The sequence below is a fragment of the Bombus pyrosoma genome, linkage group LG4, assembly GCF_014825855.1.
Source record: "Bombus pyrosoma isolate SC7728 linkage group LG4, ASM1482585v1, whole genome shotgun sequence".
NCBI classification, from domain to species: domain Eukaryota; kingdom Metazoa; phylum Arthropoda; class Insecta; order Hymenoptera; family Apidae; genus Bombus; species Bombus pyrosoma.
In genome coordinates, this window is record NC_057773.1 from 9,848,180 (window position 1) to 9,870,902 (window position 22,723).

At 32.7% G+C, this 22,723-nt stretch overlaps 2 protein-coding genes across 9 annotated transcripts; one reads left to right on the forward strand and one right to left on the reverse strand.

Annotated features, from left to right (window-relative positions):
- The first annotated feature begins 12 nt into the window (after positions 1-12).
- On the forward strand, positions 13-6,424 carry LOC122566760 (protein phosphatase 1 regulatory subunit 42-like). 3 transcript variants are annotated; one of them, XR_006316615.1, is made up of 7 exons: positions 93-282; positions 346-651; positions 713-947; positions 1,019-1,141; positions 1,206-1,337; positions 1,425-1,615; positions 5,843-6,424. XR_006316615.1 is itself a non-coding variant. In XM_043724464.1 (6 exons), exons 1-6 carry the CDS (start codon positions 142-144, stop codon positions 1,550-1,552), a joined length of 1,065 nt encoding a protein of 354 aa, XP_043580399.1. In that variant the 5' UTR covers positions 13-141; the 3' UTR covers positions 1,553-3,026. The 3 variants fall into 3 exon arrangements, 2 of the variants coding, with proteins under 2 accessions (XP_043580399.1, XP_043580400.1); XM_043724464.1 differs by lacking the exon at positions 5,843-6,424 and having other exon boundaries at positions 13-282; positions 1,425-3,026; XM_043724465.1 differs by lacking the exon at positions 1,425-1,615 and having other exon boundaries at positions 5,843-5,949.
- On the reverse strand, positions 3,167-22,695 carry LOC122566745 (protein 4.1 homolog). Of its 6 annotated transcripts, none has more exons than XM_043724436.1 (15): positions 22,529-22,695; positions 12,665-12,832; positions 12,427-12,574; positions 12,044-12,338; positions 11,627-11,965; positions 11,365-11,537; positions 11,107-11,246; positions 10,170-10,256; positions 8,886-9,635; positions 7,325-7,528; positions 6,721-6,828; positions 6,431-6,541; positions 5,824-5,928; positions 5,006-5,215; positions 3,167-4,936 (listed from the first exon to the last, which is right to left on the reverse strand). In XM_043724436.1, exons 2-15 carry the CDS (start codon positions 12,821-12,823, stop codon positions 4,757-4,759), a joined length of 3,009 nt encoding a protein of 1,002 aa, XP_043580371.1. In that variant the 5' UTR covers positions 12,824-12,832; positions 22,529-22,695; the 3' UTR covers positions 3,167-4,756. The 6 variants fall into 6 exon arrangements, with proteins under 6 accessions (XP_043580371.1, XP_043580369.1, XP_043580370.1 ...); XM_043724434.1 differs by having other exon boundaries at positions 12,665-12,837; XM_043724435.1 differs by lacking the exon at positions 22,529-22,695 and adding an exon at positions 22,230-22,468.
- Positions 22,696-22,723: the final 28 nt, after the last annotated feature.

The following is a 22,723-nucleotide window of genomic DNA, read 5'->3' on the forward strand; positions in this document are numbered from 1 at the left end:
AAGAGTAGTCAGTTCATGAAGAAATATATAGATGTCACGTTTAAAAGGCGCGTCATTCCAACAAATGTTTGATCAATTACGACTAAACCACTCAATTTTTTATATATTTACGCTTATTATATTTGATAAAATTTTACAATCATGGTGAGATTAACCGCCGAATATATCGAAAGAAAATGTTCACAAATGCAATTAAGTAAATCTCTTAGCAAGAAAGTAAAAAAAGACGAATTATATAGTCTAACTCATTTACGCATGAACAATATGTTTATCAGTAGTATCGTAAGTTAATTTTATTAAAATAATAACGAGGTATAATCTATACATATAATCATGTTGTTTTAGGGTAATTTTGTTAATTATAGAAATCTTAAAGTAATATATTTACAAAATAATAATATTTCGAAAATAGAAAATTTGCACTTTGCATCTAACTTGACGCATTTATATTTGCAACATAACACAATAAGTAAAATAGAAAATTTAAATTTTCTTGAGAAATTACAAACACTTTATTTAGGATATAATAAAATACTGGTAGTGGAAGGTCTTGAATGCTTAAAAAATTTAACTGTTTTGCAAGTAGAAAATCAAAAGTTATCTGTTGGAGAATCATTATGCTTTGATCCACGGAGTGTACTCACTTTATCTGTAAGTTTGAATTGATTATTATCTTTGAATTCTCTTTTCTTACTTATACAATATTTTTCAGGGTTGTCTGAAAGTACTCAACATTTCGGGTAATAAAATGACATCTTTAAAAAGCATTAAAGAATTGCATAAATTAGAAGTTTTAGACGCCACAAATAATTTTATTGATGATATCAACGATTTAACAGAAAGTATAAGTGTTTTGACTTCTTTAATAGATCTATCTTTACAAGGCAATCCTGTAACTCAATATTATAGGTGCAAAGAAAATCTTATCGCAAATAATGACACAATAAGTATGCTAGTTTATTTGGATTTCTTCTTCTTACCATTTACATTTTGCTCTCTAAATAATGCTAACTTACAGAAACTCTTGACGGAAAAATGGTTACAGATGCATGTAAATGTTTCATGAAAAGATTTAAGATAAATAAACATCTTTATCACACAAAGAAATTATTGAATACCACACTAGATGAAGATATTACAAGTATGATTATTGACAATTTTTTCATAACAAACGTAAACTTTTAATGAATATCTTCATATTACAGGTTCGTTAAATCTACCGCCTTCATTAAAAGAATCAATATCCAGAGCGATATTTCAACATCCTGATGCAAAATTGTTTACTACATCTGCGATGAATAAAACACAATCATATATATTTCCATCATGGAAAATAGGTAACTTGATACAAAAAGCTATTTAAATAATTTTTAATACATGTAAAAATGTTATTAATATTTAATCAACTTTTATAATTACATTAGGTATAAATATTGTAAAGAATGGTCATGTTACCACAAAACCTTTTTGGAGTAATGTAATTAAGACTAAGAACTTTCCTAGTGTACAACCTTTGTTAAACAGTGAAATTGTTAAATTGCCACCTATTTGAATCTAGGAACATATTAATGACATAATACACTACATATAAGAAAACAAACTTTTTGGATGAGAGGTATTCTTCTTGTTTATTAATATTTTTTTTTTAGAAAATTATTTATAATTCATTGTATATTTCTCATTTGCATTAAATTTTTTTATAGTTATGTATTATATAATTTCTATATGAACCATTAATTATTGCCTGCATGCTGGAAAGTCGTGTATGAGATAAAAATAAAATCTATGATCAAATCGCGCTGAAAAAAAGTGTATGGCAAATTATCTTAAAAAGCTGAAGGCAAACTAATTACAATTATTTTGTACAACTTTCTAGCACTAAGGCGACATTTATATTATATGTGCATTAACATAACATTTTCATAATTAAAATAAAGTACATTGAAATTCATGCGTGTCAAACAATAATACAATTTAATAATAACAAAACGTGCATAGTTAAACAGTTATGACGTTCTTACACATAAAATACTATTATATAATTATATTATATAACTATAATATTAAGTATATAATATTATAATCATCGTGTTATCACTAAATGAACCACAGAAGTATTAAAGTACAAAATACTATTAACTACATTTGTACACTGCTTGAAGATTTGTATCTTATCTTTATAGCTTAACTTTGTGAGTAACAACTGAAACACAAGAAGCACATGAATTGAATGTAATGAAAAACCTCTTCAAGCAGAGCTAATATAAAATTGCGATAAATATAATAATACGAATAAACGAATAAATAAGTTTTAAATGACACAGGCTTTTATAATACATATTTGTTAGTCACTATAAGCATGGAATGTTAGATACAATAAAAACAAATATATAAATTATGGAATTACATGGTGTAAAAGGTACAAGTAGGAAATCAATTTCTTCTTCAACATAATTTTACTGCCTTTTATAATATCGAGACATAAAACTCGATTTACGAAATTTCTAAAACTGCTCATAAATAAAAAAATAAGAACTAATATACTTGTTGAGCATATTTGAAATATAAACTAATACTATGAAGTAAAATGAGATTACGATCAATATATTTTATAAAATTTGAACAATTCATTAGCTGCCAGCGTATAACAGAATGTGACACATAAGACGAAATGCAACTCGCACGTAGACGGTCTATGATTATCCTTTGTTCTATAGAAATTTTAATGTTTTTTATTTATACGTATAAAGTGACAATACAATACAACAATACTGACTGGTACTGTACATGGACAAAGTTCACAATCACTAAGAAAAGATATAATAAATATAAACAGCTATTAAACTAATGTATATGTAAATATTTCTTTCATTTTATTATGTATTATGTAAAAAGTAGAAAAGTAAAAAAGATTTTTTTATTATTAAAACGTGAAACATATTTTTTAGTACCATAAAATAAATGCTTTGTGCAAAATGCAAACGTAATATATAGTGACATTTTTTAATCAACACTTGAAAGAACAAAGGTATAAACAAGCCTCCTACAGTGTGACATGCATATTTTAATGTTGCTTCATAATTGACGCATGTACAATATATATACGTATATATTATTCACACATAAATATATGAAGCAGCGGTATGTATTAATATTTATAACATTATATATTTATATAGCTTTATTTTTGCAAAGTATAACTTGCATCTTAATAATTTTATTGTAAATTCAGGTTATCAGCCTTTCCTCCTTCTTAGCAATATCTATGTGTTGTTCATACAAAAATTAAATAACCTATTAAACAAATAAAATCTTATATGAACTTGTAGTCTTAAAACTACAAAAGTTACAGCTAAATTTAGACATATACGCTGACCAATGCATCATAGCTCTTGGTATGAAGTTACATACATATGATTTTTTATCTTAATATTACTAATAAATCTTATAATCTTTGAAGTATATTTTGAAAATCTACATAGTTTCCAAATACATATTTTTAAATTATTAAATAAAAGATGTATACAATAGCAATGTTAACAATGTGTATCTCCTTTCAATTTACATTGCTGGATAATAATACTATAAGTTATAGGAAACTTTGTAGATTTCTATTTTCTTTTCCAAATAATCATAAATGTTTGTGTACATGTACATATATATAATATATATATATGTATTTATTTTAATGTATATATTAATATTTCATAGTTAGAGAAATCTGACTTTGTCATACAGTAAACATTATGTAATATTCACTTTGAAAAAAATATGTCACAAATAATTAACATATACAAAAAATTATTGCAAAAAAGCTACATTTAAATCATACGAAGCCTTATAAAAAAATTTTGTATGTCTCTTACTTAGATATTATAAGTCTTCCACTGTTACTTTCTATATATTCTTCTCCAAGTGACTTATATATATATATATTATAATGTTCATATAGTTTAAACGCATATTAACGTAAACGCATATTACAGTTACATATGCTTGACTTGTCAAAATGTTTTTTAAGGTGTTTTTAATTATTATGTTTTTTATTATATTAGGCTCATAGACGAAGTCTTAAAATTAGAAATTTAAATTACAACAGAAAATCTGCAAAAGATTTTAAAAAATTAAGCTTTTGAATATATCTAATATTGTTGAACAAGATTTGAACATTATTTAAACGAACTTTATATGAATAGCTTAATATGCTTATTACATGAGACATCGCGTGAATATCATGATTTTGTTCGCTGTGAAGCAGTGATGTAAGTTTGTGGGCACTCTGTCATATTTTTATAGTTATAAACAAATTAGCTTTTGTTTACATATATATATAGCTATGTATACATAATATGTTTAATATATATTTATGTTTTTGAGTATGTAAATAATACATACTTTGAATATGAACACTGCCATTTATGGTACAATGTACCGTGACATCTTTTTGTAAGAACTTGATTTTTAATCAAGTTGAAGCTCGTAGCATTGAACAACATTTGTTATAAGAAATGTTTCTTATATGTTAAATGATAAATGTTGCTTTAATTAGCCTTTTATATGATAAAATGGTTAATTGAATGTTGCCAATAGCAAAAACTGAGTCAAATCAATTGCCATTCATTGTATATCCAAGATATACATAATATATATATATATCAATTTAATTTTTTATTTTATCTTTTTTAAAATTACGAGCATTACATCTTTTAGACAAAGAGTGCCCTTCTTACAAAGGTGATTTTTGATGCATTACAAGTTACTGCGCTGTTTGCTGTTGAATTTCTATCTTTTCTACTGTCATATCAGGATTCATTGCCGTTGCCTCTTGAATTGCTTCTGCCAAAGCTCGATCATGATCAATCGGATCGCCATCTGATTGTATCGTAATTTTTTGTTCTACACGAGTTTCTACAACTCCATCTCTTTCAGTTTTATACTAAAAATGCAATCACGTATGCACTTAACAGATACTAACAATTAAAAATTAAAAAATTCCGAATCTTACCGTTATCGTTTCAACAGTGCGAGTTTTACTGGATATTGTCTGAGAACTAACTATTTCCCCAGTTGCACTGTACATACCATCTTCACTTTCAACAGCTACCTTTCTAGTTTCAGTTGCTACTAGTGGAACTGTAGTAGTTGTTGTTACGTTATTTTCTGGCTCTCCTTTGTAAACATGCGTTTCTGTTTCAACAACACCAGCTGGATCACCCTGAATTAAATTTATAAAATGATATTTCTTTCTCTTTCTCTCTCTCTCTCTCTTCTCAGAAAGAAGAGATAAAAAATATATCTAATGCAAAAATAATATACTGAACAGTTATATTGCAGTATATTACTGTACAATTATATTAATATATTACAAGTATAAATACATTAAATAATACAAAGAACCAAAGCATTATTAAAGTATAGAATTTATGTTACTTTTACTGATTAATGATTAATACCTTAAAACCAGTGCCTTTGAAATAATGAGTAGATTAGGTTTTTTACTATGATTTTATGAATATCATTTTTATGTTCCCATGAATATCAACAAATGAGTATCAGTGTAAAATGAATATTGATTAAAAGTATATGATGTATCTGTGTATAATCTAAATAATATATAATCTACATGAAAAAATTGGCGTTAATAGTTTACTAATTATTCTATGAATTTTTATCCATTATAGGACATATTTCTTGTACAGTAAACAGATTTAAGCATGTACCTTTGTGAAGATTCATCCTCAGAACTAAATTTTCTAAATTCTCAAAAAATCTTGTTTCTAAAAGAATATAACTTTTTAGTGATTTTCAATCCTAAAAATTTACCTGATAATATTGGTTGTAGAAAGCCTGTTGATCATCTTCAAGGTCAATTGGAGTACCTGAATCATCACTGCTTGAACTGGATGTACTGAGCCTTCGTGAGAACAGCTACACCATGCAATGTGTTAACCAAGCCGGCAAAATTAATTACAAAAATAAAAAAATAATTAAATAAAAAATAGCACTGGTTAAACTTTATTAGTCAACCAATATCCTGAATGAATTAAGTATTATTGATATACTAAACTTATGATCCCTTTGTTTAAACATATGATACCGTGATATGCTTACTGAATGTGCATGATTCTTATTTATCAATATGTATATTACACAAAAAATGAATATTATACACTTAAAATTAAGTATATGTTATAAAAACCAAAAAGCTTCATGATATTACCCGAATTTCCGTAAATATTAAAGAAAATTATTTAAATATATATGTGCAATGACCATATTACTAACATGGAACATATTCTAAATGATTTAATGTTAGGATCAATCAAAACACGGTATGTGATTATTATCACTTACATAAATGCTTACATGCTTCATCCATTAGTGGTGAGCTTGATATATTTAGCATTTTAAGCTGTTAATGAATCATTACCTGTTCACCAGAAAGTACATGACTTGTTGTTCGAACTTCTTGAGTTACTACTCTCTGTTCTTGTCTTGTTGCACTGGTTGCTGTTGTATGTGCTACAGTTTTTTCCTCTACCTAATATAAAAAAAATATAAAAAAATAATTCTAGCTTTATAGAAAAATATATCATGAAATATATATAAAAGAGTTAAAAATATTTGCATACAATGCATATGAACAAGTAGATTAAAATTGCAATCAAATAAGCAGGTCATTTAAAACTTTTTAAGAAAGTGAATAATAACATTACAAACCTGACTGGTTTTCTGATTTTTTTCAAGATCTTCATGCATTGTAGCAGTGCGTGTAGTAACAGCAGTTGCTGTCATGTATGGGGCCCTACCATCATCTGATGTCTCTGCCTAAATATAACTACAAGGTAACTAATGTCTTATAATAAAGCAGCAATATGTATGTACATATAAAATTATAGTAAATAGAGGAATATTAATAAGTTACATCTTACATATTTTTTCAGGATAATAAAAAATTTTTTTGTTCAAAAATCACATTTGCTACTTATATTAATGACATATATTTCTTACATGCAGTATTTAAGTACTTAATATCTAAGAATCATATAATAATGTCTACAGTCTATCTATATCATAAGACTACTCACAATATACCATAATATATCATTCAATAAATATCATTCAAACACTTCAATAAGCTGGGATCAATAGAAATTTAATCAAGGGAAATGGATACTATAAATTGTTTTAAAATTATAAGAAGAAGCTAAATAAAAAGTATTAAAAAAAAAGAGAAGAAATGAAAAGATCTAATTTTTTGACAATATCTTTCCCCTTACTTTATGTGTCTTAATATCATGGATAATTTTAAAAGTTTCATCACCTTATTAATTTGTGTAGAAACAGTTACTTGGCCTGTGCCTCCAGGTGTAAGATCTTCTACTTTTTCTTCTATGTTTTGTGTCACACCTTCTTGATCCTTCACTACAGATTGTTTAGTTGTGGTTTTCACTATTGTTGGGGTAGTGCTTGAAGTTAAAATTTTCTTCGTTTTTGAAGAAAATGGTTTTATTACATCCCGTATATCCTTTAAAATAGTATAGTATAATGTAGAACTAGAAGAGTCAAAGGACGAAGATGACACAGAAGAATCTGTGTCAAAAAAGTAAATAGGACAATTCTTGAATCAAAAATCAAGTATGGAAGAGACGAAAAATAGAGTTGCCACAATTACAAAGAAATCGAAATTTCTCCAATTAGAAGATTATTTACTTAAACTTTCGTATGAAAGAAACAGAGTTGTATCTGAAGTTCGTAATTAGCAACTACTAACTACTGCAGGTGGGATAGATTTGGCTTTAATTATGTGCCTGATGAAGAGAAAAAAGTACTAAGTAGTATTAACAGAAAAAAGAAAATCCAAAGAATCTGAAACTCCTCTTTCAGATCTCCTAGTCTCAATTATGTGGAATCTATAGAATTGAGTGAACAGCAAATACCAAACACTGATAAGAACGCACCAGTAATGTTTGTTGCACATTATGTCTGTTGCACACTAATAAGAAAGCGCTAATTACCAACCAAGTATGGTGTTTATTAATACTTTAAATTTTATGAAGGATCTTTGACATTTTATTACCTCCAGATGGTTTGAAAGTAAATGTTATTCATACCAAGAATGATAAACTATTAGATCAAAATAACCTCAAATTAGAAAATCAATAGGATATATTACAACTAAAATTGATAAACTCGTAAATCAAGAAATTAGGGGCATAAAAAGGAATTCATTGAAGATGAGATATATAATATAGTTCTAATACTCAATCAACATTTAGTGAAAACATATACTAATAAAGGAAGGACAAATTTTAGGGAAAAATGGAACAGCAATACAATGTGGCAAATTAAATACTCTAAATCGTTTATGCAAATATCATACAGTGCAAATAGAACCTATAGTGAAACTTCATTCATCTGAACCCATTAAAGGGAACCAACAGTTCACATAATTGGATCATTCATTATAACATTTTAAAACTTCAATTATTGGAACAAAATTGTAGGTAATGTCCAATGAACACATTGAATATTAGGTAAATTTTGTACGTTTTGTTCATAGCGTCAAAATACTGTGACAAACTTTATTAGAAAATAAAATTATTTAAGCATTTTATGATGTATTTAATACTTTGTATATCAGTTGCGTATCAGATAATCTTCATAACATTCAACATTACATTATAATCTTTATAACATTCAACATCACGTTAATTATCTACAATTAATTATCTAGACTACTTCCGAGTGCTACTCCAATTATATAAACATCTATAACAATTCATAAGTAGTGAAAATAATCAATAAAAAAGAATTCTATTATTCCTATTATATGAAGTTTATCCCCCAACGTGTTCAGATAAATGAAATTCTACTGTACTTACCTTTATTTTGTCTTTCTTTTCTTTATCTTTCTTTTCTGACGTTTCCTTGTCTTTCTTTTCTAACGATTCCTTATCTTTTTTTTCTAGCATTTCCTTATCTCTTTTTTCTGGCGTTTCCTTGCCTTTCTTTTCTGACATTTCCTTGCTTTTCTTTTCTGGTGTTTCACTGTCTGTCTTTTCAGACATATCCTTGTCTTTCTTTTCTGACAGTTCCTTATCTTTCTTTTCAGACATATCCTTGTCTTTCTTTTCTGACATTTCCTTGTCTTTCTTTTCTGAAATTTCCTTGTCTTTCTTTTCTGGCATTTCCTTGTCTTTTTTTTCTAACATTTCCTTTTCTTTTTTTTTCAATTCCTTTTTACCGAGTGGCTTTATTTCGTTGTTGTCAAGAGTAGCACTTTTTTCCAACATTTCCTTATCTTTCTTTTTTAAATCTCTCTTAGTGAGTGACTTTAATTCATCAATAAAAGCGCTTCTTTCTGGTGTTTCCTTTTCTTTCTTTTTCAATTCTTTTTTACTAGGTGACTTTATTTCGTTCTTGTCACTTTTTTCTAGCGTTTCCTTATCTTTCTTTTTCGATTCTTTTTTATTGGGTGACTTCACGTCGTTGTTATCAATAATAGCACTTTCATTTATTAAATCAGAATTGTTGAGATCATTATGATTTTCCTTTTCGCTTTCGTTTTTCTTATCCTTCTTCTTCTTAAATAGACCACCGGGCGGTAGGACCGCAATTCCTCCGACCGGTTTCTATAAGTAAATTTATAGTCACACATCGCTTCATGCAATAAGCACGATTCATTTCTATTGCTAAGCTATTATAAACTACGTGTTTCACATTCTCTTAGCATATATTTCATGCTGGATAACTAATTACGGTCTGCGCTCTCAAAAAAATATCAGTTGTTAATTTTTTTAGATGAATATACTTTCCTGAAGAATTTACTTGTATCTATGGTACATTTCTTTGCTTGAATGTTTCTTGACATAAATCATTATATAAAGTGATCGTTATGTGCATGCTAACATAAGCATTAGCGCAGTTTAATAGCTTATTAAAATATTTACGCCTGCGTATGCTCATGTGATGTATGATAAAAGAAATTTGAAAAAATTTGAGAAATTCAACTTTGAGGCGATGGCCGTATAATGTTTGCAAAAAATAAATAAAAGATAGCAACATGCACCGAAAAAAAAGGAAAACACCAAATGGTCACATACATTAATATGGATAAAAGTATGTTGGTTAATGCATGACAGTATGTTCCAGGTGAAATTCTATACCTTTTTGCCACGATCTGCATCATATTCTCCTTCCAGACTACTGGTACTGCTAGCTGATGTTGTTCCAGCACTTGTTTTGCGTGAGAGCTACCGGTGTTAGTTAGGTGTCAGTTAGTTTTTATGGTTGAAGCACTAGGATGTGAATATTGAATTCAAATTTGTGAAATTAAATTATTACATACAAATGCCATGTGTTCAATTTCCGATAATAATTGTAAGATAAAACTTTATAAAATCTACACATTTCTAAGTTTCTTGCATAAAAGTATTTCAAGTCCGTATGAATATATACAAGTTAATTAACCATAATATATTATATATTATATTATATTATATTATATTATATATATTAAATATTATGTAGAATGGATAGAAACAATATTAAGTTTAGCTTTCCCATCAAGTTTTTAACTTAACATGTGCAATTTTTAATTCATGTTAATTAACTTGCATGTGCATTATTCAACTTGTTTTGATAATTTTGGAGTAAACGTATTAGATATCTAATGCATTCAACTATCTCTAATACATGGCATACAAAAACTTATCAACATGCCATGTCTACAGATATTATCCGTTTGACTTAAAAACAATAGTGCATAATGATTAATTCCAACTTTTTATGAAATATGTTATCTCTTGCTTATACGTGAACCAATTGATGTTCTACAATTTCTCCGTTGTATAATGTAACTAGAATTTCAATAGTACTTAAAAAGAATGATTATATATAATAACAATAAAGGTAATTAATTAGTTAAATTTATTATTATACCATCAAACTCTTTAGAAAAAAGCTTTGTTTGAAAGCGTAGACCGCAGAAATATTGCCTTTAAAAGAATTTCTCATGGAATAATTTTCAATTTGCATGACGATTCCATGCATCCTCTACTAACTATTACTATGTTTGATATATTTAAATGTATTCTTTTTTACCTTTTCTTTCTGTTTTTTTATTGGGCTAGGCCGTTGATCTATATGCTCCATGTCAGGAATCATTTCAGGTTCATAGCTCATTGTATGCCTCTTACTTGGTTCTGAACCATAAGATTCAACTTGTTTAGGACCCCCTAACGCTGTATAATGCACACATACCTTTCAAAATCTTAAAGTGATAACTTTGCGACAAAAGTGTCAAAACGGCACTGGCTGCATATTGCGTCTAAAGTTAATAAGTATCAGAAGTCTTTTTACCATCCATACTACGAGATGTAGGACGACGACCACTTAAAGATCTTTCGAATTGTGGAGGTTGCCTATCAATGGGAGTCTTCTTTGTCTCGTAGTGAGTTCTTCCTGAATATCGGAAGCGAGAACCCAGATGTGGTATCAAACCGACTTTCTTTACAGGCTCAGGACTCATGAGCCTAGAAAATGTGCATATTACTTTATCTTATACTTTACCTTTATTCATATATTCTATGCTACTTAAAATCATTATTAGATAATTATTCACCTGAAGAAAGTATGGTGTTCTACACATACTTTCCATAACTTTTTCGCAGCTCTATGGTTAGCTAACTTGAAGCCAATGGTCGATTCAAATTGCTCAAATTCACCCGGCCTAATCTTTATGTAAAAGTTATGCCTTTTGTACGAGATTTTTAGTATCTTTGGCCAAGCAAACCTATTGATTCTTAATCGATCCCTATAAACGAGAAGACCCGATGAACATACACCTAACATTATATCCACGCCCTCAGAATCTTTAGCAGGATGAAGATCAACTCCATACATCGCTAATTTTTTTGCATTTTCGAGATAATGGAGTTCTGCTTCCGCGGGTGTTTGACCTCTAAATATTGGTGAAATTTTCTTTATTATTAACTCTACCATCATTTGGATAAATGGCTAATCATTAAACGAGACTAACTTATGCGTTTTATGAAGGTCCATTACTTTCTCCACTAACTCTGGAGTTTGATTAGGGGCAAATTTGAAATCCTTTAAATATGTACGGCCATGCTCATCTGGGTCGTAATCTCCGACTTCTGACTGAACTAAATATGAACCTAGAAGAGCATGAGTTACAAACGAACACGGCAATCGGCCTGTGATAATATCGTTTCTGATTTGAAGGCATAGCTGATAACGAGTTATGTCTTCTTGTAATTGGGCTGGATCCGGAGGATAAAATTTCACCTCAAAATTAAATTTCCACGGTTCGTCTGCAGATATAAAACCAACACAAATTGCTTCCAACAATGATATCACATAATATACGAGGAAAAAGAAAGAGAAAAGAAGACTACGTACTTTTCACAAATTTTGCGATTCTTTTATCCAGATCTAACCAATTTCGCAAATCGTGTCTGTCCTCGTAAATAAGGCCAAAATAATCCTTCTCCATCAAATTCATACTCTGACATATCATGTCAAGTAATTCTTGGCCTTTCGCCTTCCTCTGGAACAAAATCAATTTCTCATACGGTTTTCGTCGACGTCGAGGAAATTCATCCTTCTGGAAGGATGAAAGAAAAATTTGATAGCTTACATCTATGTGAAAGTCTTTCACGGTTCCATCTAGCAAAGTGATTCTTGCAAGAGCTGTTTTGCCTTTGCTCACTGGACTTTTGGTCGGCGAGTTTGTTCCAGTCCCATTTTCTGCCGTTACCTCTGGTTGACTACCAGCGGACTTCTGTTCCTCCGGCATATTTCAATCCTGTGCTAAGAAGATTTATGCGTGTTAATCCATGTTATATAGCAGGTTCCTTACTTTGCTACCAACGACGCACGAATTAATCCTCTAAATAGATCTGCTTTCTTAATCGTCAACTACATCGAAGAAATAATATTGCGTGCTGGTTCAGTGTATTCGAGTATAGATCCCGTCTAGACCAGAGGGTGCCATGTAGAGAAATAATCAATATTTGCCGGAGCTCTTCGAGTTACATATACCCCGGTCTATAAAACACCCCAACTCTTATCTCATTAACTATAAGGAAAATATCAGGAAAAAAAAAATAACATTAAAGACAACGAAGTATGTACTTTGAAATTATTTACTACTTTATACAAGCGTATAATTTGAATGAAACCTTCCGCAATAAAAACTCATTTCTTTCTTGTAACGATCTGAACGTTTGCTCATTTTATCATCTAATGCATATACGCAACATGCTCGTTTCTATCTTCGAGGTCTCCAGGCAGTAAGAGGAAAACATTGTAGATAGAATGTACTGTTACATCGAGTACCTAGATCCCAACGGCACGAGTTTCTACAACGTCTAGTATCCGCCAATATCGACATACGTCAAAGAAAAATACTACTAGACAAATGATTTCGTAAAAAGTTTGAGAACAAGTTGCAGTTACGTGCAACAGAGACACGTGTGCGCATTTGTCACAGGTCGTTCGCCTTCTGAGTGAGACAGATAGAAGGTAATACACGTCCACGCAAGATATCTCGATACAAAGCCAATAAGCCGGCGATATTTATAACACCAAGCCTACCAAAATACACAAGCCAGGTATTGTTAGACGCGATAAAGTTGCTATAAAAATATCGCGTCTGTTCAACGATTAACCGAAGAGAACGTGTTTCGAGCGTGGAATCGATGGTAAAGGGTTTCGAATAAAAAAGCATCGAGCATAAAAATCCTTCGAAATCCAGAATTGATCTTTTCCAAGTAAAAAGTAACCATGAAAATAATGTGCAGTATGACCCTGACCGACACGGTCTGCTGAGACCATGTACATAGTATTCAAATCGACGAGCACAGGTCTGTAGCTCTGAGCATAGTCCCTTATGCAATGCCGGAGAGCAAATAGTAATTCAACCTCAATTGCATGGAATCGGAGACATACTAGGACGTCGTTTGTCGTTGCAAATACCATTAGTGCAGCCTTGCTGCAAGAGAGCGAACGGAAAAATGCACTCGCAGTGATTCCCCGAAGTTTTCGCGATAGTTTGAGGAGCCGAGAGCGTCCCATGAGTCACGCACGAGCAAATACACAAAGGGAGAGACCCGCGTGCATTATCATTAAAACGGAAATCACGGTTTAACGTTCAATTCTGTCCGAATATCTCGTTACACAGACACGCAACCATCGATCCCTACAAAAGAGTAATTACATAAATCTGAACTCTGTTACGTTGTTGCGTAACGTTACAACTGAACAGCGAGCAAAAAAAAAAAAAAGATGAAAGAAAGAAAGAGTAAACTCCTTTGGTAACTATACTCTGACATAAAATAGAACAAACTTCCTGCATCACAGATTTTATTAGACAAATGATAAAATTAGTCGTGTGACATAGAGACAGGTGCGATGCATTGAATATCTATGATTCAACGGTATTCAACTTTTAAATACAACACGTAGAGATCACAGAAATCGTGCTGGAATTCATAGAAATAGAGATACGTGGCGGTGCAAGTTCGACAAGTCTGATGTCGTCATCGCTGGAAGCAGACGTCCTTTACAGTACTCTTTACTGCACGATGAAGTAATATCTCGGTTAACAGGCACAATGATGAGTTGACCAATATTATACGTATATACGTGTACATATATACTCTAATACGATCGACCAGGTTAAAGCCTTGACTAAGTGAATCAACGATATTCCAGAAATGCTAGGTAAGAGACATGGTTTTCAACCGTCTGCACAGACCACGTTCCAGGCCGTGATAGATACCAAAGAAACATTGGAAACTTAAAACGGGCAGCATGGATTCACGAGACACGTAGAAGAAACCGGTCGATCGTCTCGTTTTGCTAACGGGTCAGCTGAAAGTTTAAAGGCCTGTTGAATGGAGCGAGCCGGTTTGAAAGAATTCGGTTTTTTCGTCGACGTCGCGAAGAGATCCTTTCAAGAAACGCGTGGGTTTCATTTGGCCGTGTGTGTCAAAGAGTTTTATCGTAAACGAGGGTCGCGTGATCCACGACACACGCCCACAACTATCGTGTACACACGTTCGGTGAGACTGAGTGGACAACCGTCTCATCCTCCATAAGCATTAAAGAGCTATCGTCTTTAATGAATGAATTCATACCTCTCGAGATACGGCGGCGCAGAATTACTTTCGAGGCGCGTTGCTCCACCTTGATAAAAATAGATGAGATCGAAGTTCTGACCGGTTGAACGGAATTATTTATTCCATCTCCGAGACTGAAATTTATTAAAGTTCGCGCAAATTCCTAAATGATGCGGTAATGGAAGAAAATACGAAACGGAAAGTTAGTATATCTGATTGAAAAAATAAATTACCATTCAAACGACAAGTAAACATGCAAAAACTCTTTTATGAAATTAGAATCAAGAAATAGCTTTTTAATCCTCGGTCGCGACCTTCACCTTTATCTATAGACGTTCGCAGCCTTGTCATTATTTTACTAGCCATTACTTTGCTATTTCATTAAATCAACTAGTTTGTTTGAATTTTCCTTCGAAAATTTTTCTCACTTTTGCTCTAAACTTCTCATGTATTTATTTGTTGAAGTTTCTTTACAATCGAAGATACTTAAATGCTAAAATACAAAAACGCTAAAGCTTCCAAAATTCTCCGCTGAATTGCGCTAATGAAATAAAAATTCAAACTCCTCTCAGAAAAGAATAGTCCATAGTTAAGGTCCTAAGGTTAATAAAAATCCAGTTACGAGAAATGAAAGAATACCTATATGCATTGTATCATAATTCCCAATTAACGAAACTTTAACGGAAGGCAATCGTTTAAACATCGTTTTAGTAATTCAACTATCAAGGTGTACCACATCGAACATCGAGGTACGCAGTTAACGACTCGACGAAATCATACCGCAAACCGTACTTGCGGAAGAGCACGAAGCGCAGAGGATGTCATTAGAAAACACGTCAGCTTTGCATATGCATGCACCACAGGGTTTATTAACCCAATGGTGGTGGTACTTCGCAACTGTACGTGAATGAATACACGGTGCTCCAACTCGAGCACAAGTGGACTCGATCGTTTCGAATGTCGGCATTTAAATCCCTTGTGTCGACGTCGACTTCTACCTAATACGAGTCTCGGGTTCACGTGTGAGACATTGTGCTCTCGGCGAATCGATAAAAATGCACGTGGTTCTTCCAGAGACACGAGAGGCGAATATCAACCTCCGTTAGGGGATGTTTGATCGATCGACGTTTCAACGAGCGATATTTAAATCATACGGAAGTCGAATCTCTGATTATCTCTATCATGACAAATCGCTTGGTTCCTGTAAATTTATATTCTAATCTTAATGCTCTGATAAAATTCAGAAGTTTATGATGAAAGGCGTCGAGTTGATCATTGCGACTTGGGAGTAGCTCATTTGCCAGTTCACAATTTTCCGGCCGGTAAGTGGTAACAAACGACTGCTGAAGTACGGTCAAACTTATGGCTACTAACCATGCAACTGATACGACTAGAAAGAGAAAAAGGAACTCTGCTTGTCCTCCTGCCAATCACCTGATCTTCCAGGAGGTAAAAAAATTCGATGCATTACGAAAATACACCACTTGTTACTACACTGCGAATATTTTAAGCTGCTCTTAATGCACAAACATATAGATATAAAATATCTAACGTGAAACAAATCTCTGCTTAGATACCACCTCGTTCATTTTGTTCATAAAAATGTAAATTTACATAAACGTTCGCAGTCTACTACCCTTCGTCAGCTACGATTCTCTTCCAAGAAAGTTTTTAGGAAGATTTTTTACGACATCTCTAAGAAATTTAGATCTCAACCAGAAAGCAGACCTGCTGCTCGCCTCAGGAGAATCTGACGTCGAGGGAGATTAACGAGTAGAACGAATCTTTCGCGCGTGAAAATTATGGCGAAGGGGAAGAAAGAATTAGAGCTCGTTTTCGCGAGGAACGATGGAGTGACGGTGACTTTTCATAGCGATAGAAACAGGCACAGATTTAACCGTAGAGTCGATTCATTCGCGAGGGTGCGTACACAATTTAAGAGAATTTTTATCGGTGTCGTGCAGACGCGTCCCGCTTCACCGATCGAAAACAACGGGGTTCCCCGTGCGTTCATCTCTTTCTCTCGTTCAACCCTTTCTTTCACCGCGTTCGCAGAGGCATTCATCGTAGGTCTTCCTCTGTCGCGAGTTTCAATGGTAGGAATTGCAGGGGTGAGAAGACAAGAGCAGGGGAAACAGACACAGAGGGCGAGGAAGATTCTTTGATGCGTGAAATTAAAGGTCTGAAAGCTGTAAAAACGTCGTCGAAAATTTTACCAACCAGAATATACCGATTCTTCTCTCCTTCTCTCGTTCGTTCAAATCAGACCTGCGAATTTTACCCTACGCTCTTTTCCGCTGGTTGCACGTAGATTTATTCAGTCGAAGGAGCAAGCAAACGCCTCGCCTCGTAATTTCAACTGGCGAAATTAACCAGCAATTACGTTCTCGAGCTAAAGAATAAGCGACCTCGTGTGCGTTAGATCGGAGAATGAGTGAAAGGTTCGAACTTTAATTAAACACTGCGCTACGACTCCCTCGTGTATTTTTACACGAGGATTCGTTCACAAGTGTTCAAAGAGGAGTCTGTTACGTGTGCGTAGAATTAAAAGCTCGAGAGCTCGTTCACGACGAAAACGTATAATACAGCCTCGATCGCGTGTTACACACCATGCCGCATGAGTCATCTTTAATTTTGATCACTCTACAATTTTAGAAGAATTTCAAGAACGTTACTACAAATATTATATATGTCAGTATGCCACTTATGTTCCAGTATGTGTAAAGAACAACCAGTTTTTGTTGAATTCGTTAAATTTTCACGAGGACAATAGAATTTCTTTGTACAAACGTAAACGCAATCATAAACGAGCAGTCTTTCCGTTTTGTTTCTCTGGGTTCACAGTGATTTGGTGCCAACAATGGCAATGGCCTTTTTTTACGGCCACTTTTTCCCCGCGTAAACCGAGATAATTGGCCGTGTCCTACCATAACGCTACGATTCTGTTACTCTACATCGTTATTGCGCTCTGCTTTTTCATGGTTAAATCGTTCCCTGTTCCCAGTGCGCGCCTTCATTCGCGGAATATTTATTCCAAGTTCCCCGTTAGTGAAAAGTTTTCCGAATCTCTCACGGCCCTAATTCCATGCCCTTTCTTCGTGGAAACACAGAAGTGTTCCATTCTTGCAAAACTGTACACACCTCGCGTGCTAGAATTTTATCAGCATTAATAAAATTCGATATACATACGTGTAATAATCTTATCGTAATATCTACTTAAACCATACATGTGAGTCTTCAGGAAGCTAATCCAATCGATCCCATTCAATTATTCTAATCAATTCTAATCAATTTTTATTAATTTCTTAATTTAATTAGATTTCTAGAGCCAGTTTTTTCGTTTCGTATCATATTGTAAAGTTAGAAAAGTACGATAATCTATACGCAAGATACGACGAGGCAAAAGCCATTCTAAATCGTTTATTAAATTGCTTAAATTCTTATAACTTAGACTGATCTAGAGGCTTTAGATATCGTAAGTAAGGTTGCTTGAATGCAAACGATTCCAACTCGACTATTTGAACTCGTATGGTCATAAACTTGAAGTCAACTTATTGAATTCACCGAGCATCTTCAATTCAAGTAACTTGACTAACTGAACGAGGCTTTGCGTGCCACGGCGATTCGCCGAAGAGAAAATATTCTCAACGATTAGATGCGCCAAGCGGCCATGACGGAAATAGAAAAAGCGAAAGAAAGAAAGCACGTATCTCGTTGATTATTACATGCGCGATTTAATCGAGGGATACAAACGTTGGTAAAACGTATGGTAGACATATTCTGTGAACATGGTGTAACCCATAAAATGCCCGACAGAAAATATATATATATATATATATATATATATATATAAGAATATAAATCGGCGGTGAATATACAAACTAAGAATACAATGTGTTTTAAGCGTACGTTGCTGCTCTACATGTTGCTTTGAATGTCGTGCGTGAAGGATTACACGAACGACTATTTAAGTTGATCACAAATTACAGTGCCAATCATAGTACAGCGAAGCACGTGACGATCGTAGATCGTAGCCACGCCTTGTTCGCATTTATCTTTCGCGTTTCTTTCGCGCGGGGAACGCCGATACTTCCGGCGATTGCTTTACGGAAGACAGATACATACATAGTACGCGAGTGCCAGCCAGCCGTACAATTAAATTTTACGTGAATCGGCCAACCACGCGGAGTATATACGCTACTATGCTAACAGGTGTGATACGCCTGAAACTGTTAGATACTATTATTATATCATACGAACTAATATGGATGCACGTGTTTCAATTTTTATTGAATATGAAAATTCTTGATAAGAATACCGACTGAGTGTCAATAGACTGATAAAAGTATCTGATAATAGCACCGATTATCGTTCGCGATGAATGCCACTCATTGTCCAATGTACCAGTCGACCAACGAATCGCGTGTTACTTATTTACTTGATATAACAGCAAATTGATATATGAATTTTTATGAGTACATCGGTCTTTTCTGAATAGCTTTTCTTTGTGTTCATACTGAATCTTTCGAACTAATCGTGTTTTAAATTCAAGTGATTTTAATTAACTGAACTTATATAACCATAAGCTTGAAGTTATTTAAGTTCATCGAACACTTTCGATTCGAATAACTTGACTAATCTGAACTAAATTTCGTGTACTTTCTAAACCTGAACTACCTGATCCTTTTACACAATTACAAAGTAAATCATTCTTCTTACATTTACATTTCTTTAACAAACATTTTATTTTGAACAAGCTGTACAAAACGCAATGCGTCTCATTTTGATAATGATTCGCAAGGTATATAATTAAAAATCTGTCTATCGATTTGCTATCAATTTAAGAATTTGAATAGTCAAGGCATTTGAACGGGATTTGTGTCATAGTTCACGTGCACGCAGCTCCGTGTGTATGGGAGAAAGCCACATTATACGGTGTATTTCACCGGTGTGTAAGCTCAGTTCCCCCAAGTTCATTGTAACTTTGGTCGTGTCGTGTATCACCTCCTATCAACGTCACACCTCCCTACACGCACCGCTCGTGAATATACTTCCTTGCTCTGGTTAACGGGTATGCATCGTTTGAGGCAATAATCCTAAATACACGCTGGAATCTATACTTACATTGGTTAATCTACGCGTTAGCTAGTCTCCGCTACCATGTACAATTTGAACCGATTAGAATGATTGAAATGTTTCTTTGATTTCATGTTGTCACATAAAATGGAATAATTTGTATCACACATACGAAGAAAATTTTATAACGCGAAGAATAGTTGTCGTTGCAGAGAGTTCTAAGAACGTATACATATATGTATGTATGTGAATTGAAATGCAGAAAAGAAAGCTCTGATCGATCATTGGCAAGAGCTAGAAACGCAACCGGGCTAATGGATGTTTCGAAAAGCTGGCATTTCTGTGACAAAGTACATAATTGACCTAATTGATCGTAACAAGCGTTCGCCGGCAAAATGACGAAATCCCAAAGCTCGAACAAAAGGTCTCGTAGAAGGTAAAATCATATGAGTCATCGATATCATCTAAAGCAATAAAATTCTTCCGTACTATCTGACGACTTATAATGTAAATATTAATTTTGTTATTTGTATCAATTTTTATAAATTAATTCTATCGTACCATACTATTCTACAATATGTAGCTCTAATAGCAATAAAATCATTTGTTAAAAATATTCATAGTTTTAGAATAATTTGAGTGACAATCTATATACGTCTAACGTATAATTTTAAATCATAGATTCCAAAGACTATAGATTTTCGATAAAAGAACCGGCAGATAATTCAAAAATTTATCAAGTTCGACAAATCACTGGAAATTTCCTTGTTTGATTGAATCCACAGTACAAAGTAAGAGAGAGAAAGAGAGAGTGTGCATGGCAAAGTACCAAGCGTGTGGCACACTTCGGGAAAGCACTTTAGCCTCAGGGTCGCGCATGAAAGCGGGAATGATAGGATAATGGAAATAAATTGCACGGTGTTGTTTAAAATTTGTCAATTATTCTCGGTTTAGTGACAGCGTAATTTTCTTAATTTTCGCTCAACACTGATTTCCAACGGATTCTGCGCGTCTCGTATCACGACTCGTAAAAGAATGGATGATACATAGTCTTTCTGACGAAATACGATACATGGCACACAAAGAATGTATTCAATCTTGACTCTATCGATTCCATTTGTCTGTCAGAATTCTTAGATTACTTTAATCGAATAGTTTCTGGTAAACAGCGATATATCATTATACAATCTAACAAATTTTGTTACAAATTTAGCACTAGATGTAACAAACTTGTTGAAATGGTAAGACTATGGTCTTTGCAATTACTAAAAATATACAGGTGTATTTGGTAAAGTATACATATTGAATTTTACTAAGATAGACACAGAATCGTAACTATATGCTTATTTATTTTCATTAAATCGTCTCGATCTAAATCGTATCTGTGTAGTATATCTTTTGTAGTATACAGATCAATAGTTTTAGTTTAGTTTTTAAACACTGCTTCACATGTTGCACGATGTAATATTCATGCAATTTAAGAAAAACACTACGATAGTAGATATAAACGTTGTATCGGAAATTTCTACCAACCGGACCAAGCAGATGTTTCCGTATACTGTTGATCGAAACATATATATATATGTAGAGTACGAAATATTTACGTATCAATATTCTCGACATTTTTAGTAACATGTATAACAGTAGATAGATGTTATTCTTTCCATTTTATACTTTGACATTACTGGAGATTATGTGAATAATACATATTCTTTTTACAATATCAACTTTTATATAAAAATTCAATGAGACATTCGTAATAAAATGACAGAAATTTAATCACTATGTAAGAGTCGGTATATACATATGTACTTCTGTAAAATGATAGTAAACATTGATATTTAAAAACATGCATTCTAATTCATCGGCATTATGTAGAAAACTGTATAAATTTGTTACTAATTTCATGTCTAATATCTTAAAATGATTTAATACTGTCGAAGAAAACCTTGTTACAGTGTGTCACGAAAGTAATAAGTGAAATCTGAAAACTAATAAACTTACCTATAGGATATAGACGCGATCTTTTCTTAAATAATGCACCACGATGAGAAAATCGGAGATAAAGATATAATAAGAAAAAATATACACAGGGTTGAAGCACTAATTGTTTTTTCCCCAGCAGATAACGGATTACTTCCTACCATAAGCACATAAACAACTCTTGTTCCAATTCCACCGACGGCTACGAATACGAAACAGGTCCGTCGAATCGCGGGGCGACGCTGGATGCGGCCACGGCCCATACTCGCACCATTTTCAAATAGTCCCCTCACGAGTACAAATATTTATTGCTTACATACCTTGATATTTCCCAATTCTTCGCACAGCGAGCAATCACAGTTCATAGAAAATGCAACTGGATTAGAAAATTTCCGTGATAACAACGCACTATTTAATTCAAACCGTGAGCACAACGAATATGGAACTGCTTTCAATGTCCTTACGCGCGAGTCAATATGGCTGACTACGTAGGAAAATCAGTTTCTCTTATGACG